This window comes from Oncorhynchus masou, unplaced genomic scaffold (assembly GCF_036934945.1).
Source record: "Oncorhynchus masou masou isolate Uvic2021 unplaced genomic scaffold, UVic_Omas_1.1 unplaced_scaffold_980, whole genome shotgun sequence".
NCBI lineage: Eukaryota > Metazoa > Chordata > Actinopteri > Salmoniformes > Salmonidae > Oncorhynchus > Oncorhynchus masou.
Genome location: NW_027016313.1, coordinates 232,090 through 256,413, shown reverse-complemented (window position 1 = coordinate 256,413; position 24,324 = coordinate 232,090). Strand labels below are relative to the sequence as shown.

Below are 24,324 nucleotides of genomic sequence, written 5' to 3'. Positions count from 1 at the left end.
CAGGGTCGTCTGTGTCCTAGACAGGGTCGTCTGTGTCCTAGACAGGGTCGTCTGTGTCCTAGACAGGGTCGTCTGTGTCCTGGACAGGTCGTCTGTGTCCTAGACAGGGTCGTCCTGTGTCCTAGACAGGGTCGTCCTGTGTCCTAGACAGGGTCGTCTGTGTCCTAGACAGGGTCGTCTGTGTCCTGGACAGGGTCGTCTGTGTCCTAGACAGGGTCGTCTGTGTCCTAGACAGGGTCGTCTGTGTCCTAGACAGGGTCGTCTGTGTCCTGGACATCAGCCGTAAAGAATTCTTCTTCTTTCAACAGGAGACCTACGGATGTGAACTGTATGTTGATGGGGTCGTCGAAGGACAGTTTGGTCTGCAGGTCCTGCAGCTCCTGGTGGTGCTGTCTGCTTCCAGCCTGCATCACATCCTCTACATGTACAGTCCCTGTCTGTCTGCTGTCTGTCACAATCACCATACGCAGGTCTGGTAGTCTGGCAGGAGGAACACAGTAGGTTAACATTACAGTAACACAATGACCGTTACATTACAGTAACACAATGACCGTTACATTACATTAACACAATGACAGGTACATTACAGGAACACAATGACCATTACCATAACAGGAACACAATGACAGTAACATTACAGTAACATTACAGTAACATTACAGTAACACAATGACCGTTACATTACAATAACACAATGACCAGTACATTACAGTAACACAATGACAGTTACATTACAGTAACACAATGACCGTTACATTACAGTAACACTGTCAATATTATTACAGTAACACAATGACAGCTACATTACAGTAACACTGCCAATATTATTACAGTAACACAATGACAGCTACATTACAGTAACATTACAGAAACACAATGCCAGTAACATTACAGTTACAGTGCATTTGGAAAAGTATTCAGACCCCTTGACTTTTTCCTAAACATTTGCGTTACAGCCTCATACTAAAATGTATTAAATATTTTTTTCCCTCAACACCCCATAATGACAAAGCAAAAACAGGTTTTAAGAAATGTTTGCAAATTCATTCAAAATAAAAATGGAAAAATTACATTTGCATAAGTATTCAGACCCTTTACTCAGTACTTTGTTGAAGCACCTTTGCCCAGTGATTACAGCCTCAAGTATTCTTGGGTATGACACTACAAGTTCGGCAAACCTTTATTGGGAGTTTCTCCCATTCTGCTCTGCAGATCCTCTCAAGCTCTGTCAGGTTGGACGGGAGCGTCGCTACAGCTATTTCCGGGTCTCTCCAGAGATGTTAGAACGGGTTCAAGCCCGGGCTCTGGCGGGCCACTTCAGGGACATTCAGAGACTTGTCCCGAAGCCACTCCTGTGTTGTCTTGGCCGTGTGCTTAGGGTTGTTGTCCTGTTAGAAGGTGAACCTTTGCCCCAGTCTGAGGTCCTGAGCGCTCTGGAGAAGGGTTTCATCAAGGATCTCTCTCTACTTTGCTCCGTTCATCTTTCCCTCGATCCTAACTAGTCTCCAAGTCTCTGCCGCTGAAAAACATCCCCACAGGCTGAGGCTGCCACCACCATGCTTCACCATAGGGATGGTGAAGCATGGGTTCAATCTTGGTTTCTTCAGACCAGAGAATCTTTTTCTCATGGTCTGAGAGTCATTTCGGTGCATTTTGGCAAACTCCAAGCAGGCTGTCATGTATTTTACTGAGGAGTGGCTTCTGTCTGGCCACTCTACCATAAAGGCCTGATTGGTGGAACGCTGCAGACATGGTTGTCCTTCTGGGAGGTTCTCCCATCTCCACAGAGGAACTCTGGAGCTCTGTCTGGTTCTTGGTCACCTCCCTGACCAAGGACCTTCTCCCCGATTGCTCAGTTTGGCCGGGCGGGCAGCTTAAGGGAGAGTCTTGGTGTTTCCAAACTTCTTCTATTTAAGAATGATGGAGGCCACTGTGTTCTTGGGGACCTTCAATGCTGTAGACATTTTTTTGATACCCTTCCCATATCTGTGCCTCGACACAATCCTGTCTCGGAGCTCTATGGACAATTCCTTTGACCTCAAGGCTTGGTTTTTGCTCGGACATACACTGTCAACTGTGGGACCTTATATAAACAGGTGAGTGCCTTTCTAAAACATGTCCAATCAATTCAATCTACCACAGGTGGACCCAAATCAAGTTGTAGAACCATCAAGGCTGATTAATGGAAACAGGATGCACCTGAGCTTAATTTACAGTCTCATAGTGAAGGGTCTGAAACTTATGTAAATAAGTTATTTCTGTTTTTTATTTGTAATAAATGTACAAACATTTCTAAAAAACAGTGTTCACTCTTTCATTATGGTGCATCGTGTGTAGATTGATGAGGATTTTATTTTTTGAATAAGGCTGTAATGTAACAAAATGCTGAAAAAGTCAACGGGCCTGAATACTTTCCGAATGCACTGTACATTACAGTAACGCAATGACCGTTACATTACAGTAACACAATGACCGTCACATTACAGTAACACAATGACCGTTACAGTAACACAATGACCGTTACAGTAACACAATGACCGTTACATTACAGTAACACAATGACCGTTACAGTAACACAATGACCGTTACAGTAACACAATGACCGTTACAGTAACACAATGACTGTTACATTACAGTAACACACTGACCGTTACATTACAGTAACACAATGACTGTTACATTACAGTAACACAATGACCGGTACATTACAGTAACACAATGACCGTCACATTACAGTAACACAATGACCGTTACATTACAGTAACACAATGATAGTAACATTACAGCAACATTACAGTAACATCCTTCATTAGGTCCTCTACTGTCCCTGTCTGTCTCCATCCCCATACACAGATACAGTAACACAATGATAGTAACATTACAGTAACATTACAGTAACAGCCTTCATTAGGTCCTCTACTGTCCCTGTCTGTCTCCATCCCCACACAGATACTGAGGTTCCATTTACAGGTAAATAGACATCCGCCGGTGGTGATATTTCTTATTCAGAGTTGATCCAGCAGAGTTCCTGTGTTCCCTTCGACTGTGTTTCACATTAGCCAATACTTCTAATACACCATTTCTGATATACAGTATCACATGCCTTACTTTTATGTTCCTGCATCAGTAAAAGCAGGAAGTACATCACCTATGTCTCTACTTCCTTTCCTTTCAATTAGGCTGGTTTGGATTTGTCCCTGACCAAAATGGCTGCCATTATCATACCATTCAGGAACTTTGAGGGTTTATGACATAGCCCTTCTAGTAATTTAATGGGATCTCTACTATGGCTATAAATATGTTAGCCACAGACCACATATCTGATCAGGGTTCTATATCTATGATGTTAGCTATCCTGCTAGGTACTTGTTTACTTCATGATGCAGTAGTACAATATGTCTGTTGACGCAGTCATGGTCCAGTAGTACAATATGTCTGTTGACGCAGTCATGATGCAGTAGTACAATATGGCTGTTGACTCAGTCATGGTCCAGTAGTACAATATGTCTGTTGACGCAGTCATGATGCAGTAGTACAATATGTCTGTTGACTCAGTCATGATGCAGTAATACAATATTAACATACCTGGAGCTCCTGAAGACCCCTGACTCTGCTGTGTCCATCTCTGGGCAGATCTGTCTCAGCATGTCACAGAACCTCTGGGTCTTAAACTGGGTGGGACACACCACAGCTTTACACTGCACCTACAGAGACAGAGATAACAGAACCTCTGGGTCTTAAACTGGGTGGGACACACCACAGCTTTGCACTGCACCTACAGAGACAGAGATAACAGAACCTCTGGGTCTTAAACTGGGTGGGACACACCACAGCTTTGCACTGCACCTACAGAGACAGAGATAACAGAACCTCTGGGTCTTAAACTGGGTGGGACACAGACAGCACCAGGGTCAGGATCAGTTCAGCTGTTCATTCAGTCTATCCAGGAAGTGTAAAACAGCACAGTTCTGGATAAGAACAAACCTTCCCCAGGGTGAACTCCAGCTCCTTCAGCTGATAGGCTGGGTTTATCGACACCTGTAGAGATTAGAACCATACTTTAATATTAGGACCAATAGATCCTAACAGATAATACATGTTCATTTTAGAATCTAATATAATAGCTCATCTTCACCAGTATGATGCCAGCCTTGGCTGTGGCAAACTGAAACAGGATCCAGTGGTATGTGTTGGGCCCCCAGACTCCTAGTCTGTCCCCTCTCTTCAGACCCAGGGCCAGGAGACCTGCAGCGGCCTGGTCAACCTGGGGAGGAGGGAGACCATGACCCAGGAAGTAATATACAGGATGATGTCCGATATGTAAAGGCATTCTGCAGTTTGTGTATAAATGGATTGGAATATATTATTACAAAGCTGTTTATGTCTCTGTTGTTTCACCATGGATGTCCTAGTTAGCAGGCCTCAGGGTGTTACACCATGGATGTCCTAGTTAGCAGGCCTCAGGGTGTTTCACCATGGATGTCCTAGTTAGCAGGCCTCAGGGTGTTACACCATGGATGTCCTAGTTAGCAGGCCTCAGGGTGTTTCACCATGGATGTCCTAGTTAGCAGGCCTCAGGGTGTTTCACCATGGATGTCCTAGTTAGCAGGCCTCAGGGTGTTACACCATGGGTGTCCTAGTTAGCAGGCCTCAGGGTGTTTCACCATGGATGTCCTAGTTAGCAGGCCTCAGGGTGTTTCACCATGGATGTCCTAGTTAGCAGGCCTCAGGGTGTTACACCATGGATGTCCTAGTTAGCAGGCCTCAGGGTGTTTCATCATGGATGTCCTAGTTAGCAGGCCTCAGGGTGTTTCACCATGGATGTCCTAGTTAGTAGGCCTCAGGGTGTTTCACCATGGATGTCCTAGTTAGCAGGCCTCAGGGTGTTACACCATGGATGTCCTAGTTAGCAGGCCTCAGGGTGTTTCACCATGGATGTCCTAGTTAGCAGGCCTCAGGGTGTTTCACCATGGATGTCCTAGTTAGCAGGCCTCACGGTGTTACGCCATGGATGTCCTAGTTTGCAGGCCTCAGGGTGTTACACCATGGATGTCCTAGTTTGCAGGCCTCAGGGTGTTACACCATGGATGTCCTAGTTAGCAGGCCTCAGGGTGTTACACCATGGATGTCCTAGTTAGCAGGCCTCAGGGTGTTTCACCATGGATGTCCTAGTTAGCAGGCCTCAGGGTGTTTCACCATGGATGTCCTAGTTAGCAGGCCTCGGGGTGTTTCACCATGGATACTGACACATAATAGTTATGTTACTATTTGGTAAACCACCAATCAGATGCACTGTCAGATAGTCCTGCTGAATGTGTTTTGAGTGGGAACAGAGGTAACGGCCTAACAATGATCTCTAGATATGATGAAATAGATTAGAAGAGAGGGTGGATGAAAGACCTACGTCCTCCTGAAACTGGGAGAAGGTCTTACGGACTCCATCCTGCAGGAACACCAGGGCCTCTCTGTGGGGCCAGCGGTCAGCTGCCGCCTGCAAACTCTGACCCACCGTCTGGCCCAGCAGGGACACTGAGGAGGCCCCATGGACGTAGCTGAAGCTCTGCCCTGGGACCAGGGGGGACTGTCCACATGGAGGGATCTGTTGAGGGACAGACATGAACAAATACATGTGGAAATAGTTGAGAGCTGTTTCTAGGGTGCACTTGATAACACTTTGGAGTTTGGACATAGAGGACTATTTAATTGGTTCCATTGTACCAGGCAAACTACAGTAAACACAACCACGTATTGGACACATGTACTGTAGTTGACCAAAGTCTGATACAGAGAGATAAAGAGGGAGTAAACACAGAAACATGGTTGGAACACACAGACATGGGTTGGAACAGAGAGATAAAGAGGGAGTAAACACAGAGACATGGGTTGGAACAGAGAGAGACATGGGTTGGAACAGAGAAATAAAGAGGGTGTAAACACAGATATGGGTTGGAACACAGAGAGATGGGTTGGTACAGAGAGACATGGGTTGGAACAGAGAGACATGGGTTGGAACAGAAAGAGATGGGTTGGAACACAGAGAGACGTGGGTTGGAACAGAAAGAGATGGGTTGGTACACAGAGACATGGGTTGGAACAGAGAGACATGGGTTGGAACAGAGAGACATGGGTTGGAACAGAGAGACATGGGTTGGCACAGAGAGAGACATTGGTTGGCACAGAGAGAGACATGGGTTGGAACAGAGAGAGAAATGGGTTGGAACACAGAGACATGGGTTGGAACAGAGAGAGAAATGGGTTGGAACAGAGAGAGAAATGGATTGGAACAGAGAGAGAAATGGGTTGGAACAGAGAGAGACATGGGTTGGAACAGAGAGAGACATGGGTTGGAACAGAGAGAGACATGCGTTGGAACAGAGAGAGACATGGGTTGGAACAGAGAGAGACATGGGTTGGAACACAGAGAGACATGGGTTGGAACACAGAGGCATGGGTTGGAACACAGAGACATGGGTTGGAACACAGAGAGACATGGGTTGGAACACAGAGAGACATGGGTTGGAACAGAGAGACATGGGTTGGAACAGACAGACATGGGTTGGTACACAGAGAGATGGGTTTGGTACACAGAGACATGGGTTGGAACAGAGAGAGATGGGTTGGAACAGAGAGATGTGTTGGTACACAGAGACATGGGTTGGTACACAGAGAGATGGGTTGGAACAGAGATGGGTTGGTACACAGAGACATGGGTTGGAACAGAGAGAGATGGGTTGGAACAGAGATGTGTTGGTACACAGAGAGACATGGGTTGGTACACAGAGAGATGGGTTGGAACAGAGAGATGGGTTGGAACAGAGAGAGACATGGTTGGCCACAGAGAGACATGGGTTGGAACAGAGAGAGATGGGTTGGAACAGAGAGAGATGGGTTGGAACAGAAGATGGGTTGGAACAGAGAGAGATGGGTTGGAACAAGAGGTCGACCGATTAATAGGAATGGCCCATTAATTAGGGCCGACTTCAAGTTTTCATAACAATCGGAAATTTTTGGACACCGATTTTGACGATTTTTTTACACCTTTATTTAATCTTTATTTAACTAGGCAAGTCAGTTAAGAACACATTCTTATTTTCAATGACAGTCTAGGAACTGTGGGTTAACTGCCTCGTTCAGGGCAGAACGACAGATGTTCACCTTGTCAGCTCGGGGCATGCAATCTTGCAACCTTACAGTTAACTAGTCCTTGTGCACTCCACAAGGAGACTGCCTGTTCCGCGAATGCAGTAAGCCAAGGTAAGTTGCTAGCTAGCATTAAACTTATCTTATAAAAACAATCAATCAATCATAATCACTATAGCAGTAGTATAGCTTCTGTCCCTCTCCTTGCTCCTCACTGGGCTCGAACCAGGAACACAACGACAACAGCCACCATCAAAGCAGCGTTACCCATGCAGAGCAAGGGGAACAACTAATAGAAGGCTCAGAGCAAGTGACGTTTGAAACGCTATTAGCGCGCGCTAACTAGCTAGCCATTTCACTTCGGTTACACCAGCCTCATCTCGGGAGTTGATAGGCTTGAAGCCATAAACAGCACAACGCTTGAAGCACAATGAAGAGCTGCCGGCAAAACGCACGAAAGTGCTGTTTGAATGAATGTTTTTGGCGCCTGCTTCTGCCTACCACCACCGCTCAGTCAGATACTTAGATACTTGTATGCTCAGTCAGATTATATGCAACACAGGACACGCTAGATAATATCTAGTAATATCATCAACCATATGTAGCTAACTAGTGATTATGATTGATTGTTTTTTATACGAAATTTAATGCTAGCTCGCAACTTACCTTGGCTTACTGCATTCGCGTAACAGGCAGTCTCCTTGTGGAGTGCAACGATAGAGGTCGTTTTTGCGTTGGACTAGTCAACTGTAAGGTTGCAAGATGGGATTCCCCGGGCTGACAAGGTGAAAATCTGTCGTTCAGTTAACCCACCGTTCCTAGGCCGTCATTGAAAATAAGAATGTATTCTTAACTGACTTGCCTAGTTAAATAAAGTTATAAAAATATATATATATTTTGTTTAAATTGGCAAATCGGCGCCCAAAAATACTGATTTCTGATTGTTATGAAATCGGCCGACCTCGAGTCTGAATACTAGTCAAGACACAGGCCATCAGGTCCATACATTTGACGGATCATAGCGATCACTGCAACTGACTACATTGAAATGGGATTGACCCCAACTAGTGGTGTGCTCTATAGGTCTGAATGACAAAATGTCATCTACAATCTATGTCAAAGGTCAGAGGTGGGCTTTAGAAAGGAAACACAACTTGCAAAATGACAGAAAAAAATCCAGCTAGTCTGTTTATGTATGACAATGTGAAGAGAGCTGACCTACCTACAGCACCAGGTTGGGTTCCCAGGTGTCCATGTCTTCTGTAGTGAGGAGACCACCAGTAGAGGTTGTAACACAGCCCTTCTAGAGAACACACTGAGCTGTCTGAGGTGAGTTGCCCTGGACCTCAGTAGCGAGGAGCTGATCCACACCGCTGACATGGCCTCAGTCAGCTCTGAAAATAACACCCAATTTATTATGCTCTGAATCCATTTAGACCCTTGTTAAAAATGTTGGCTTAAAATCTTCCTAGAAGTCAGAAAAACATGAGAAGGGACATGTACAAATGCAGATTTGGGGCATTTTAGAAAGTCTTTATTCATATAATACAAGTGATTTAATTTTTCCATGTGGTTTCTATTAAAAGAGGCACTTAATGTAACAGGTTTTTGAAATTCAATATTGGTGCACATTTCCTATGTAAAATATCAAAGGAAAGCAAAAGGCACTCTATTCGTGGAATGACCCATCTAGAATCTAGAAAGTCGATGACCATTGAAATGCATGGGGTTTTAAGCTACTATTGGTTGCAGTACAACAAGTATGAATAGTATCAAACAGGAACCTGCACATTCTGAAGTTGGATAACGTTTGATGACGTATGTGCTTTCATGGTGCACGTGACAAATAGGTGTCGGATTTCCCCAAGCACATTAATAAGAAGTATGTCGAATTTCTAAAGCAGTTATTTCTTTCAGCAAGCGCATCTATCTAAAATTATTTCGCGGCTGTATAGCAAACTCAATGCAACACATTTACTGTGAACAGTTACTTCTGAATAACACGTCATTACAAAATAGATTACTCGCACTTGTTCTTATTTTGGCTTGGAAACTGGGTAGGCTATCGCTAGGTCGTTACACAGAACTTCCATGCTGCTTTGAAAACTCTTGTTCGACTGCAGAATAGACAAACAAAAACTTTTTTACTGGTCTCAATTAACGTGTCACTGGGGAATAATCATCATTTAGTGTTTGTTATTTTAGCCATCTGGCTGCAGGCCTGATTGTTGGCTCGACATCTTACTGTAACATTAGGAGTTAATACACAGCACTGGTTTCTATTATTCAATTAACGCTTTCAAAACGTTTCTGTTACATCAAATCTCTGTTAGGCTTCATCATCATGTCCCATCACGAACGACAATCAAAAAATAAAACAAAGGTTTGATCATCTCTGACCGACGCGAATTACAGGCCTCAAGAAATCAATCACTCTGGAATTCTAGATATTTGAATAATACCGCTGTCTGCGCCCTATCATCTTTGCATGATAAACTATTGTAACTTTTATGAACATATCCTTACAGCAAATTACTAAATGTGCTCTAACTTCAGAAAACTTTTCTCCGATCTTTTCAAGTATAACATAAGTTTCCCTACCAGAAAACACGCGATACCGTAAAGTGTTGTGTATTTGCGCACAGAAATTCAGGAGGAAACTGAAGAACGGATGGCTGAACAATGTTTAGGCTTGACCGCGTTTTGGAAGTGTCCGCTCACTTGGCCGCAGTGACTTTCCTGGTACAACCGGTTACGAAACACGACGTGCGCAATCTGCTTGCGCATGTCCTGATTGCGCATATCCAACATAAAAACCCAGCTGTCAAGGCGGGTAAATTAAAATGTCTTTATTTTCTGGCTCGGTAGCAAGCTATTTTCTTCTTTGGAATACGTTTTTGGAAGCTATTGTCCAAATCACTGTCATTAAGAGTTTTCTACAACTTTGTAGTCTGATGCTATTTTCAGAAATCGATTACGCTCAAATCAAATGTATTTATAAAGCCCTTCTTACATCAGCTGATACCTCAAAGTGCTGTACAGAAACCCAGCTTAAAACTCCAAACAGCAAGCAATGCAGGTGTAGAAGCACCTAAGCTACGCTAAGTTGTTTTGCAAGCTATTTTTTAAGTTAGCTCGATTCTTCTGTATAGAGCCATAGCTAGCTGGCATCATCATTAGACAAGGAATCCTTCACCTGCTAAGACCTAGCAACTGACATAAATCCCATGATTTATTGATCGCCCAGTTATATCTGTAGTTTTTGTAGAAGCACGACTGAAGTAGAAAATAATGTGTTTAGCTTTTGCATTGCCTGCATTCTTTGAATCTGTACTGCACTTTGATTAAAGTAAAGCTCTGTCTAAACCATTTACAATTGTCTGTCCCCACTCCCAGTTAGACGGGGTACCTACGACGTCATTCTGCTTCACAATGCCCTGGGGTACGTAAAGTAGTGATTTTATGTCATGCTGTAACACATACATACACTCACATTGTTTGCAGCATCAGCCTGTGGGGATGTTTTTCAGAGGTAGAGACTTGGAGACTAGTTAGGATCGAGGGAAAGATGAACAAACAAATCAAATTTATTTGTCACATACACATGGTTAGCAGATGTTAATGCGAGTGTAGCGAAATGCTTGTGCTTCTAGTTCCGACAATGCAGTAATAACCAACAAGTAATCTAACTAACAATTCCAAAACTACTGTCTTATACACAAGTGTAAGGGGATAAAGAATATGTACATAAAGATATATGAATGAGAACAGAGCAAAGTAGAGAGAGATCCTTGATGAAACCCTTCTCCAGAGCGCTCAGGACCTCAGACTGAGGCAAAGGTTCACCTTCTAACAGGACAACAACCCTAAGCACACGGCCAAGACAACACAGGAGTGGCTTCGGGACAAGTCTCTGAATGTCCCTGAAGTGGCCCCGCCAGAGCCCGGGCTTGAACCCGTTCTAACATCTTGTTATGTTACCCCTCCTAAACCTCTACAGTCCTGTCATGTTACCCCTCCTTAACCTCTACAGTCCTGTTATGTTACCCTCCTTAACCTCTACAGTCCTGTTATGTTACACATCCTAAACCTCTACAGTCCTGTTGTTATGTTACCCCTCCTTAACCTCTACAGTCCTGTTGTTATGTTACCCCTCCTTAACCTCTACAGTCCTGTTATGTTACCCCTCCTAAACCTCTACAGTCCTGTTATGTTACCCCTCCTTAACCTCTACAGTCCTGTTATGTTACCCCTCCTAAACCTCTACAGTCCTGTTATGTTACCCCTCCTAAACCTCTACAGTCCTGTTATGTTACCCCTCCTTAACCTCTACAGTCCTGTTATGTTACCCCTCCTAAACTTCTACAGTCCTGTTGTTACCCCTCCTTAACCTCTACAGTCCTGTTATGTTACCCCTCCTTAACCTCTACAGTCCTGTCATGTTACCCCTCCTTAACCTCTACAGTCCTGTTATGTTACCCCTCCTAAACCTCTACAGTCCTGTTGTTACCCCTCCTTAACCTCTACAGTCCTGTTATGTTACCCCTCCTAAACCTCTACAGTCCTGTTGTTACCCCTCCTTAAATCAAATCAAATCATCAAATCAAATTTTATTTGTCACATACACATGGTTAGCAGATGTTAATGCGAGTGTAGCGAAATGCTTGTGCTTCTAGTTCCGACAATGCAGTAATAACCAACAAGTAATCTAACTAACAATTCCTAATCTACTGTCTTATACACAGTGTAAGGGGATAAAGAATATGTACATAAGGATATATGAGTGAGTGATGGTACAGAGCAGCATAGGCAAGATACAGTAGATGGTATCGAGTACAGTATATACATGTGAGATGAGTATGTAAACAAAGTGGCATAGTTAAAGTGGCTAGTGATACATGTATTACATAAGGATGCAGTCGATGATATAGAGTACAGTATATACGTATGCATATGAGATGAATAATGTAGGGTAAGTAACATTATATAAGGTAGCATTGTTTAAAGTGGCTAGTGATATATTTACATCATTTCCCATCAATTCCCATTATTAAAGTGGCTGGAGTTGAGTCAGTGTCAGTGTGTAGGCAGCAGCCACTCAATGTTAGTGGTGGCTGTTTAACAGTCTGATGGCCTTGAGATAGAAGCTGTTTTTCAGTCTCTCGGTCCCAGCTTTGATGCACCTGTACTGACCTCGCCTTCTGGATGATAGCGGGGTGAACAGGCAGTGGCTCGGGTGGTAGATGTCCTTGATGATCTTTATGGCCTTCCTGTAACATCGGGTGGTGTAGGTGTCCTGGAGGGCAGGTAGTTTGCCCCCGATGATGCATTGTGCAGACCTCACTACCCTCTGGAGAGCCTTACGGTTGAGGGCGGAGCAGTTGCCGTACCAGGCGGTGATACAGCCCGCCAGGATGCTCTCGATTGTGCATCTGTAGAAGTTTGTGAGTGCTTTTGGTGACAAGCCGAATTTCTTCAGCCTCCTGAGGTTGAAGAGGCGCTGCTGCGCCTTCTTCACGATGCTGTCTGTGTGAGTGGACCAATTCAGTTTGTCTGTGATGTGTATGCCGAGGAACTTAAAACTTGCTACTCTCTCCACTACTGTTCCATCGATGTGGATAGGGGGTGTTCCCTCTGCTGTTTCCTGAAGTCCACAATCATCTCCTTAGTTTTGTTGACGTTGAGTGTGAGGTTATTTTCCTGACACCACACTCCGAGGGCCCTCACCTCCTCCCTGTAGGCCGTCTCGTCGTTGTTGGTAATCAAGCCTACCACTGTTGTGTCGTCCGCAAAATTGATGATTGAGTTGGAGGGCGTGCGTGGCCACGCAGTCGTGGGTGAACAGGGAGTACAGGAGAGGGGCTCAGAACGCACCCTTGTGGGGCCCCAGTGTTGAGGATCAGCGGGGAGGAGATGTTGTTACCTACCCTCACCACCTGGGGGCGGCCCGTCAGGAAGTCCAGTACCCAGTTGCACAGGGCGGGGTCGAGACCCAGGGTCTCGAGCTTGATGACGAGCTTGGAGGGTACTATGGTGTTGAATGCCGAGCTGTAGTCGATGAACAGCATTCTCACAGAGGTATTCCTCTTGTCCAGATGGGTTAGGGCAGTGTGCAGTGTGGTTGAGATTGCATCGTCTGTGGACCTATGTGAGCGATAAGCAAATTGGAGTGGGTCTAGGGTGTCAGGTAGGGTGGAGGTGATATGGTCCTTGACTAGTCTCTCAAAGCACTTCATGATGACGGAAGTGAGTGCTACGGGGCGGTAGTCGTTTAGCTCAGTTACCTTAGCTTTCTTGGGAACAGGAACCTCTACAGTCCTGTTACGTTACCCCTCCTAAACCTCTACAGTCCTGTTATGTTAAGATAAGATGAAATAGATTAGAAGAGAGGGTGGATGAAAGACCTACGTCCTCCTGAAACTGGGAGAAGGTCTTACGGACTCCATCCTGCAGGAACACCAGGGCCTCTCTGTGGGGCCAGCGGTCAGCTGCCGCCTGCAAACTCTGACCCACCGTCTGGCCCAGCAGGGACACTGAGGAGGCCCCATGGACGTAGCTGAAGCTCTGCCCTGGGACCAGGGGGGGACTGTCCACATGGAGGGATCTGTTGAGGGACAGACGTAACGTATTATACACCTTTATAAGACATTATGATGAAGATGTTATAAAGGACCATCACTGAAGAGGTCCTATGGCTGTAGCCACAAGCTCACATAGGTGTACTGCTTATAAATGTGTCCTATGGCTGTAGCCACAAGCTCACATAGGTGTACTGCTTATAAATGTGTCCTATGGCTGTAGCCACAAGCTCACATAGGTGTACTGCTTATAGATGTGTCCTATGGCTGTAGCTACAAGCTCACATAGGTGTACTGCTTATAAATGTGTCCTATGGCTGTAGCCACAAGCTCACATAGGTGTACTGCTTATAGATGTGTCCTATGGCTGTAGCCACAAGCTCACATAGGTGTACTGCTTATAAATGTGTCCTATGGCTGTAGCCACAAGCTCACATAGGTGTACTGCTTATAGATGTGTCCTATGGCTGTAGCTACAAGCTCACATAGGTGTACTGCTTATAGATGTGTCCTATGGCTGTAGCTACAAGCTCACATAGGTGTACTGCTTATAAATGTGTCCTATGGCTTTAGCCACAAGCTCACATAGGTGTACTGCTTATAGATGTGTCCTATGGCTGTAGCTACAAGCTCACATAGGTGTACTGCTTATAAATGTGTCCTATGGCTTTAGCCACAAGCTCACATAGGTGTACTGCTTATAAATGTGTCCTATGGCTGTAGCTACAAGCTCACATAGGTGTACTGCTTATAAATGTGTCCTATGGCTGTAGCTACAAGCTCACATAGGTGTACTGCTTATAAATGTGTCCTATGGCTGTAGCCACAAGCTCACATAGGTGTACTGCTTATAAATGTGTCCTATGGCTGTAGCCACAAGCTCACATAGGTGTACTGCTTATAAATGTGTCCTATGGCTGTAGCTACAAGCTCACATAGGTGTACTGCTTATAAATGTGTCCTATGGCTGTAGCTACAAGCTCACATAGGTGTACTGCTTATAAATGTGTCCTATGGCTGTAGCCACAAGCTCACATAGGTGTACTGCTTATAAATGTGTCCTATGGCTGTAGCTACAAGCTCACATAGGTGTACTGCTTATAAATGTGTCCTATGGCTGTAGCTACAAGCTCACATAGGTGTACTGCTTATAAATGTGTCCTATGGCTGTAGCCACAAGCTCACATAGGTGTACTGCTTATAAATGTGTCCTATGGCTGTAGCTACAAGCTCACATAGGTGTACTGCTTATAAATGTGTCCTATGGCTGTAGCTACAAGCTCACATAGGTGTACTGCTTATAAATGTGTCCTATGGCTGTAGCTACAAGCTCAAATAGGTGTACTGCTTATAAATGTGTCCTATGGCTGTAGCTACAAGCTCACATAGGTGTACTGCTTATAAATGTGTCCTATGGCTGTAGCTACAAGCTCACATAGGTGTACTGCTTATAAACGTGTCCCATGGCTGTAGCTACAAGCTCACATAGGTGTACTGCTTATAAATGTGTCCTATGGCTGTAGCCACAAGCTCACATAGGTGTACTGCTTATAAATGTGTCCTATGGCTGTAGCTACAAGCTCACATAGGTGCACTGCTTATAAATGTGTCCTATGGCTGTAGCTACAAGCTCACATAGGTGTACTGCTTATAAATGTGTCCTATGGCTGTAGCTACAAGCTCACATAGGTGTACTGCTTATAAATGTGTCCTATGGCTGTAGCTACAAGCTCACATAGGTGTACTGCTTATAAATGTGTCCTATGGCTGTAGCTACAAGCTCACATAGGTGTACTGCTTATAAATGTGTCCTATGGCTGTAGCTACAAGCTCACATAGGTGTACTGCTTATAAATGTGTCCTATGGCTGTAGCTACAAGCTCACATAGGTGTACTGCTTATAAATGTGTCCTATGGCTGTAGCTACAAGCTCACATAGGTGTACTGCTTATAAATGTGTCCTATGGCTGTAGCTACAAGCTCACATAGGTGTACTGCTTATAAATGTGTCCTATGGCTGTAGCTACAAGCTCACATAGGTGTACTGCTTATAAATGTGTCCTATGGCTGTAGCCACAAGCTCACATAGGTGTACTGCTTATAAATGTGTCCTATGGCTGTAGCTACAAGTTCACATAGGTGTACTGCTTATAAATGTGTCCTATGGCTGTAGCTACAAGCTCACATAGGTGTACTGCTTATAAATGTGTCCTATGGCTGTAGCTACAAGCTCACATAGGTGTACTGCTTATAAATGTGTCCTATGGCTGTAGCTACAAGCTCACATAGGTGTACTGCTTATAAATGTGTCCTATGGCTGTAGCTACAAGCTCACATAGGTGTACTGCTTATAAATGTGTCCTATGGCTGTAGCTACAAGCTCACATAGGTGTACTGCTTATAAATGTGTCCTATGGCTGTAGCTACAAGCTCACATAGGTGTACTGCTTATAAATGTGTCCTATGGCTTTAGCCACAAGCTCACATAGGTGTACTGCTTATAAATGTGTCCTATGGCTGTAGCTACAAGCTCACATAGGTGTACTGCTTATAAATGTGTCCTATGGCTGTAGCTACAAGCTCACATAGGTGTACTGCTTATAAATGTGTCCTATGGCTGTAGCTACAAGCTCACATAGGTGTACTGCTTATAAATGTGTCCTATGGCTGTAGCTACAAGCTCACATAGGTGTACTGCTTATAAATGTGTCCTATGGCTGTAGCTACAAGCTCACATAGGTGTACTGCTTATAAATGTGTCCTATGGCTGTAGCTACAAGCTCACATAGGTGTACTGCTTATAAATGTGTCCTATGGCTGTAGCTACAAGCTCACATAGGTGTACTGCTTATAAATGTGTCCTATGGCTGTAGCTACAAGCTCACATAGGTGTACTGCTTATAAATGTGTCCTATGGCTGTAGCTACAAGCTCACATAGGTGTACTGCTTATAAATGTGTCCTATGGCTGTAGCTACAAGCTCACATAGGTGTACTGCTTATAAATGTGTCCTATGGCTGTAGCTACAAGCTCACATAGGTGTACTGCTTATAAATGTGTCCTATGGCTGTAGCTACAAGCTCACATAGGTGTACTGCTTATAAATGTGTCCCATGGCTGTAGCTACAAGCTCACATAGGTGTACTGCTTATAAATGTGTCCTATGGCTGTAGCTACAAGCTCACATAGGTGTACTGCTTATAAACGTGTCCTATGGCTGTAGCCACAAGCTCACATAGGTGTACTGCTTATAAATGTGTCCTATGGCTGTAGCTACAAGCTCACATATGTGTACTGCTTATAAATGTGTCCTATGGCTGTAGCCACAAGCTCACATAGGTGTACTGCTTATAAATGTGTCCCATGGCTGTAGCTACAAGCTCACATAGGTGTACTGCTTATAAATGTGTCCTATGGCTGTAGCTACAAGCTCACATAGGTGTACTGCTTATAAATGTGTCCTATGGCTGTAGCCACAAGCTCACATAGGTGTACTGCTTATAAATGTGTCCTATGGCTGTAGCCACAAGCTCAAATAGGTGTACTGCTTATAAATGTGTCCTATGGCTGTAGCTACAAGCTCACATAGGTGTACTGCTTATAAATGTGTCCTATGGCTGTAGCTACAAGCTCACATAGGTGTACTGCTTATAAATGTGTCCTATGGCTGTAGCTACAAGCTCAAATAGGTGTACTGCTTATAAATGTGTCCTATGGCTGTAGCTACAAGCTCAAATAGGTGTACTGCTTATAAATGTGTCCTATGGCTGTAGCTACAAGCTCACATAGGTGTACTGCTTATAAATGTGTCCTATGGCTGTAGCTACAAGCTCACATAGGTGTACTGCTTATAAATGTGTCCTATGGCTGTAGCTACAAGCTCACATAGGTGTACTGCTTATAAACGTGTCCCATGGCTGTAGCTACAAGCTCACATAAGTGTACTGCTTATAAATGTGTCCTATGGCTGTAGCCACAAGCTCACATAGGTGTACTGCTTATAAATGTGTCCTATGGCTGTAGCTACAAGCTCACATATGTGTACTGCTTATAAATGTGTCCTATGGCTGTAGCTACAAGCTCACATAGGTGTACTGCTTATAAATGTGTCCTATGGCTGTAGCCACAAGCTCACATAGGTGTACTGCTTATAAATGTGTCCTATGGCTGTAGCTACAAGCTCACATAGGTGTACTGCTTATAAATGTGTCCTATGGCTGTAGCTACAAGCTCACATAGGTGTACTGCTTATAAATGTATCCTATGGCTGTAGCTACAAGCTCAAATAGGTGTACTGCTTATAAATGTGTCCTATGGCTGTAGCTACAAGCTCACATAGGTGTACTGCTTATAAATGTGTCCTATGGCTGTAGCTACAAGCTCACATAGGTGTACTGCTTATAAATGTGTCCCATGGCTGTAGCTACAAGCTCACATAGGTGTACTGCTTATAAATGTGTCCTATGGCTGTAGCTACAAGCTCACATAGGTGTACTGCTTATAAATGTGTCCTATGGCTGTAGCTACAAGCTCACATAGGTGCACTGCTTATAAATGTGTCCTATGGCTGTAGCTACAAGCTCACATAGGTGTACTGCTTATAAATGTGTCCTATGGCTGTAGCTACAAGCTCACATAGGTGTACTGCTTATAAATGTGTCCTATGGCTGTAGCTACAAGCTCACATAGGTGTACTGCTTATAAATGTGTCCTATGGCTGTAGCTACAAGCTCACATAGGTGTACTGCTTATAAATGTGTCCTATGGCTGTAGCTACAAGCTCACATAGGTGTACTGCTTATAAATGTGTCCTATGGCTGTAGCTACAAGCTCACATAGGTGTACTGCTTATAAATGTGTCCTATGGCTGTAGCTACAAGCTCACATAGGTGTACTGCTTATAAATGTGTCCTATGGCTGTAGCTACAAGCTCACATAGGTGTACTGCTTATAAATGTGTCCTATGGCTGTAGCTACAAGCTCACATAGGTGTACTGCTTATAAATGTGTCCTATGGCTGTAGCTACAAGCTCACATAGGTGTACTGCTTATAAATGTGTCCTATGGCTGTAGCTACAAGCTCACATAGGTGTACTGCTTATAAATGTGTCCTATGGCTGTAGCTACAAGCTCACATAGGTGTACTGCTTATAAATGTGTCCTATGGCTGTAGCTACAAGCTCACATAGGTGTACTGCTTATAAATGTGTCCTATGGCTGTAGCTACAAGCTCACATAGGTGTACTGCTTATAAATGTGTCCTATGGCTGTAGCCACAAGCTCACATAGGTGTACTGCTTATAAATGTGTCCTATGGCTGTAGCTACAAGCTCACATAGGTGTACTGCTTATAAATGTGTCCTATGGCTGTAGCTACAAGCTCACATAGGTGTACTGCTTATAAATGTGTCCTATGGCTGTAGCTACAAGCTCACATAGGTGTACTGCTTATAAATGTGTCCTATGGCTGTAGCTACAAGCTCACATAGGTGTACTGCTTATAAATGTGTCCTATGGCTGTAGCTACAAGCTCACATAGGTGTACTGCTTATAAATGTGTCCTATGGCTGTAGCTACAAGCTCACATAGGTGTACTGCTTATAAATGTGTCCTATGGCTGTAGCTACAAGCTCACATAGGTGTACTGCTTATAAATGTGTCCTATGGCTGTAGCTACAAGCTCACATAGGTGTACTGCTTATAAATGTGTCCTATGGCTGTAGCTACAAGCTCACATAGGTGTACTGCTTATAAATGTGTCCTATGGCTGCTACAAGCTCACAAGCTCACATAGGCTGTACTGTACTGCTTATAAATGTGTCCTATGGCTGTAGCTACAAGCTCACATAGGTGTACTGCTTATAAATGTGTCCTATGGCTGTAGCTACAAGCTCACATAGGTGTACTGCTTATAAATGTGTCCTATGGCTGTAGCTACAAGCTCACATAGGTGTACTGCTTATAAATGTGTCCTATGGCTGTAGCTACAAGCTCACATAGGTGTACTGCTTATAAATGTGTCCTATGGCTGTAGCTACAAGCTCACATAGGTGTACTGCTTATAAATGTGTCCTATGGCTGTAGCTACAAGCTCACATAGGTGTACTGCTTATAAATGTGTCCTATGGCTGTAGCTACAAGCTCACATAGGTGTACTGCTTATAAATGTGTCCTATGGCTGTAGCTACAAGCTCACATAGGTGTACTGCTTATAAATGTGTCCTATGGCTGTAGCTACAAGCTCACATAGGTGTACTGCTTATAAATGTGTCCTATGGCTGTAGCTACAAGCTCACATAGGTGTACTGCTTATAAATGTGTCCTATGGCTGTAGCTACAAGCTCACATAGGTGTACTGCTTATAAATGTGTCCTATGGCTGTAGCTACAAGCTCACATAGGTGTACTGCTTATAAATGTGTCCTATGGCTGTAGCTACAAGCTCACATAGGTGTACTGCTTATAAATGTGTCCTATGGCTGTAGCTACAAGCTCACATAGGTGTACTGCTTATAAATGTGTCCTATGGCTGTAGCTACAAGCTCAAATAGGTGTACTGCTTATAAATGTGTCCTATGGCTGTAGCTACAAGCTCACATAGGTGTACTGCTTATAAATGTGTCCTATGGCTGTAGCTACAAGCTCACATAAATGGTGTACTGCTTATAAATGTGTCCTATGGCTGTAGCTACAAGCTCACATAGGTGTACTGCTTATAAATGTGTCCTATGGCTGTAGCTACAAGCTCACATAGGTGTACTGCTTATAAATGTGTCCTATGGCTGTAGCTACAAGCTCACATAGGTGTACTGCTTATAAATGTGTCCTATGGCTGTAGCTACAAGCTCACATAGGTGTACTGCTTATAAATGTGTCCTATGGCTGTAGCTACAAGCTCACATAGGTGTACTGCTTATAAATGTGTCCTATGGCTGTAGCTACAAGCTCACATAGGTGTACTGCTTATAAATGTGTCCCATGGCTGTAGCTTATAAATGTGTCAAGCTCACATAGGTGTACTGCTTATAAATGTGTCCTATGGCTGTAGCTACAAGCTCAAATAGGTGTACTGCTTATAAATGTGTCCTATGGCTGTAGCTACAAGCTCACATAGGTGTACTGCTTATAAATGTGTCCTATGGCTGTAGCTACAAGCTCACATAGGTGTACTGCTTATAAATGTGTCCTATGGCTGTAGCTACAAGCTCAAATAGGTGTACTGCTTATAAATGTGTCCTATGGCTGTAGCTACAAGCTCACATAGGTGTACTGCTTATAAATGTGTCCTATGGCTGTAGCTACAAGCTCAAATAGGTGTACTGCTTATAAATGTGTCCTATGGCTGTAGCTACAAGCTCAAATAGGTGTACTGCTTATAAATGTGTCCTATGGCTGTAGCTACAAGCTCACATAGGTGTACTGCTTATAAATGTGTCCTATGGCTGTAGCTACAAGCTCAAATAGGTGTACTGCTTATAAATGTGTCCTATGGCTGTAGCTACAAGCTCACATAGGTGTACTGCTTATAAATGTGTCCTATGGCTGTAGCTACAAGCTCACATAGGTGTACTGCTTATAAATGTGTCCTATGGCTGTAGCTACAAGCTCACATAGGTGTACTGCTTATAAATGTGTCCTATGGCTTTAGCTACAAGCTCAAATAGGTGTACTGCTTATAAATGTGTCCTATGGCTGTAGCTACAAGCTCACATATGTGTACTGCTTATAAATGTGTCCTATGGCTGTAGCTACAAGCTCACATAGGTGTACTGCTTATAAATGTGTCCTATGGCTGTAGCTACAAGCTCACATATGTGTACTGCTTATAAATGTGTCCTATGGCTGTAGCTACAAGCTCAAATAGGTGTACTGCTTATAAATGTGTCCTATGGCTGTAGCTACAAGCTCAAATAGGTGTACTGCTTATAAATGTGTCCTATGGCTGTAGCTACAAGCTCAAATAGGTGTACTGCTTATAAATGTGTCCTATGGCTGTAGCTACAAGCTCACATAGGTGTACTGCTTATAAATGTGTCCCATGGCTGTAGCTACAAGCTCAAATAGGTGTACTGCTTATAAATGTGTCTTATGGCTGTAGCTACAAGCTCACATAGGTGTACTGCTTATAAATGTGTCCTATGGCTGTAGCTACAAGCTCACATAGGTGTACTGCTTATAAATGTGTCTTATGGCTGTAGCTACAAGCTCAAATAGGTGTACTGCTTATAAATGTGTCCTATGGCTGTAGCTACAAGCTCACATAGGTGTACTGCTTATAAATGTGTCCTATGGCTGTAGCTACAAGCTCACATAGGTGTACTGCTTATAAATGTGATATGCCGTGGTTATAAATGTATTATGAATGTGGAAAGATACTACACCTTCCAAAATAGTATTCAGACCCCTTTGGGTTTCATTCCTGTCCTGCAACTCAGTTCAGTAGCTTTGCTGTGTCTGGGGTGTTTAATACATCATCCACATCATCCACATAATCACATAATGATTAACTTGGCCGTGCTCAAAGAGGTATCCAAGTGTGATTTGTTTCTGTTACCCATCTGCCAATCCCTGCTCTTCTTTATACATGCTTTCAAAAAGCTCCCTGGTCTTTGTAGTTGAATCTGTGCTTGAAATGTAGTACTTGACTGAGGGACCTTCCAGATGTTGTATATATGGGGGACAGAGGAAGGGCTAGTCAATCAAATATCTTGTCAAGCCCTATTATTTCACACAGAGTCCATGTAACTTATTATGTGATTTGTTAAACCACATTTTACTCTCAAACTAATTTAGGCTTTCCTGGACAAAGGGCCTGAATACTTCTGCAATTCCCTCACGATTTTAATCATGAGTCAATTTCCGGATTAAACCCCACCTCTTAAAATATAAAAGGATAAGTTTTCCTTCCACTTTAACATTTAGATGCATCTTGTAAAGTGGCTGTTGACCAAAATAATACAGTTAAATCAATTTGTAATTCCACTTTGGATAACGTCAATAAAATGTAATGTAATGTAATGCAATTACTTTTTTAATCATGAATTTCATTGTCTTAAAATATAAAACATGTTTTCTTCCACTTTAACATTAGAGTATCTTGAGTGGACATTACCCAAATAATACAGTTAAATCAATTTAAATTCCACTTTGTAACTAGTCAAACATCAGAAGAAATGAATCCCTGACCCTAACATTGACCTCCAGAGGGCCCTGGAACCAGACCTGGGTTGTGGACATTAACCCATGACCTCCTGTGGACCCTAACCAAACATCCTGAGGGCCCCTAATCCCTGACCCTAACATGACCTCCTGTGGGCCCTAACCCGACCTCCTGTGGACCCTAACCCGACCTCCTGTGGACCCTAACCCGACCTCCTGTGGGCCCTAACCCGACCTCCTGTGGACCCTAACCCGACCTCCTGTGGACCCTAACCCAACCTCCTGTGGGCCCTAACCCGACCTCCTGTGGACCCTAACCCGACCTCCTGTGGGCCCTAACCCGACCTCCTGTGGGCCCTAACCCGACCTCCTGTGGGCCCTAACCCAACCTCTAACCCGACCTCCTGTGGACCCTAACCCAACCTCTAACCCGACCTCCTGTGGACCCTAACCCGACCTCCTGTGGACCCTAACCCGACCTCCTGTGGGCCCTAACCCGACCTCCTGTGGACCCTAACCCGACCTCCTGTGGACCCTAACCCGACCTCCTGTGGAGTTCTGTAGGCTGTGGTTTCATAGTCGACCTCTCTCGGCTGTTCTGTTGGGAGCCTACATAAACAGCCTCTATTAGAACAGATACGGCCCACCTCGCTCACTCAATATTATTCCCATCAGGTTACAGGACGTGAAGTCTTTCAGAGGGGAAACTGGACTTAATGGATATGTGGAGAAAACAAACATGTTCAGTGCCAAGACAACTACGCTGAGCCTTGTTCCTTACAGCCAGGACAAAGCAGAAACTGGGCTAGACAATCCAAGTAAAAACACATGTTTCTGAAAAGGAAATCTCACAAGGAAGCATTGAAAGACATACCTTCAGTCTCAATAAGTCCAGTCACATACAGGTCATTTAGTTTGTACTCTACAGTTGGTAAATCAAATAAAAAACATGTGGTTTGGCCAATAAAGTTGAATAAAGAGAAATAATTCAACTAGTCCAACTCTGTGGATAATCTTTGCACCCAACACCAAATTAGCTAGGCTGTGATAAGAGACTAGTGTGTATGACAATGGTAAGAGAGTTAACCTACCTACCGCACCAGAGCCAGGTTGGGTTCCCAGGTGTCCATGTCTTCTGTAGTGAGGAGACCACCAGTAGAGGTTGTAACACAGCCCTTCTAGAGAACACACTGAGCTGTCTGAGGAGGTGAGTAGCCCTGGTCTGAGGTACCAGAAGGACAGAGCAGGAGAGAAGAGGAGACTGGAATGACCTTTGACCGAAGGCTTCAGGAGAGAGAATCACAGTGTGTGTAGTGATATGTTTAACTCTTATCTAAACTGGTCTGATTGGGTATTTGTAGGTTACAGGTTACAGGCTATATAGCCCACAGTCATGTAGAGGCAACGGTTTTAGCTTGGTATGTCAAGGTGGGTTGTTTGGTGAAAAA

General features: G+C 43.9%; 1 protein-coding gene and 1 long non-coding RNA gene across 2 annotated transcripts; both read right to left on the bottom strand.

The window, feature by feature from the left end:
- Nucleotides 1-156: 156 nt before the first annotated feature.
- LOC135538534 (medium-chain acyl-CoA ligase ACSF2, mitochondrial-like) lies at nt 157-24,132 on the bottom strand. Its single transcript, XM_064964426.1, has 6 exons — nt 23,972-24,132; nt 13,549-13,744; nt 4,136-4,264; nt 3,985-4,038; nt 3,586-3,704; nt 157-480 (listed from the first exon to the last, which is right to left on the bottom strand). The coding sequence occupies exons 1-6, from the start codon at nt 24,004-24,006 to the stop codon at nt 249-251; spliced, it is 765 nt and encodes a 254-aa protein (XP_064820498.1). The 5' UTR covers nt 24,007-24,132; the 3' UTR covers nt 157-248.
- On the bottom strand, nt 5,531-11,106 carry LOC135538536 (uncharacterized). The gene is made up of 3 exons (XR_010455437.1): nt 10,634-11,106; nt 8,363-8,534; nt 5,531-5,599 (listed from the first exon to the last, which is right to left on the bottom strand). It is a non-coding gene; the product is annotated as an uncharacterized LOC135538536 (long non-coding RNA).
- Nucleotides 24,133-24,324: the final 192 nt, after the last annotated feature.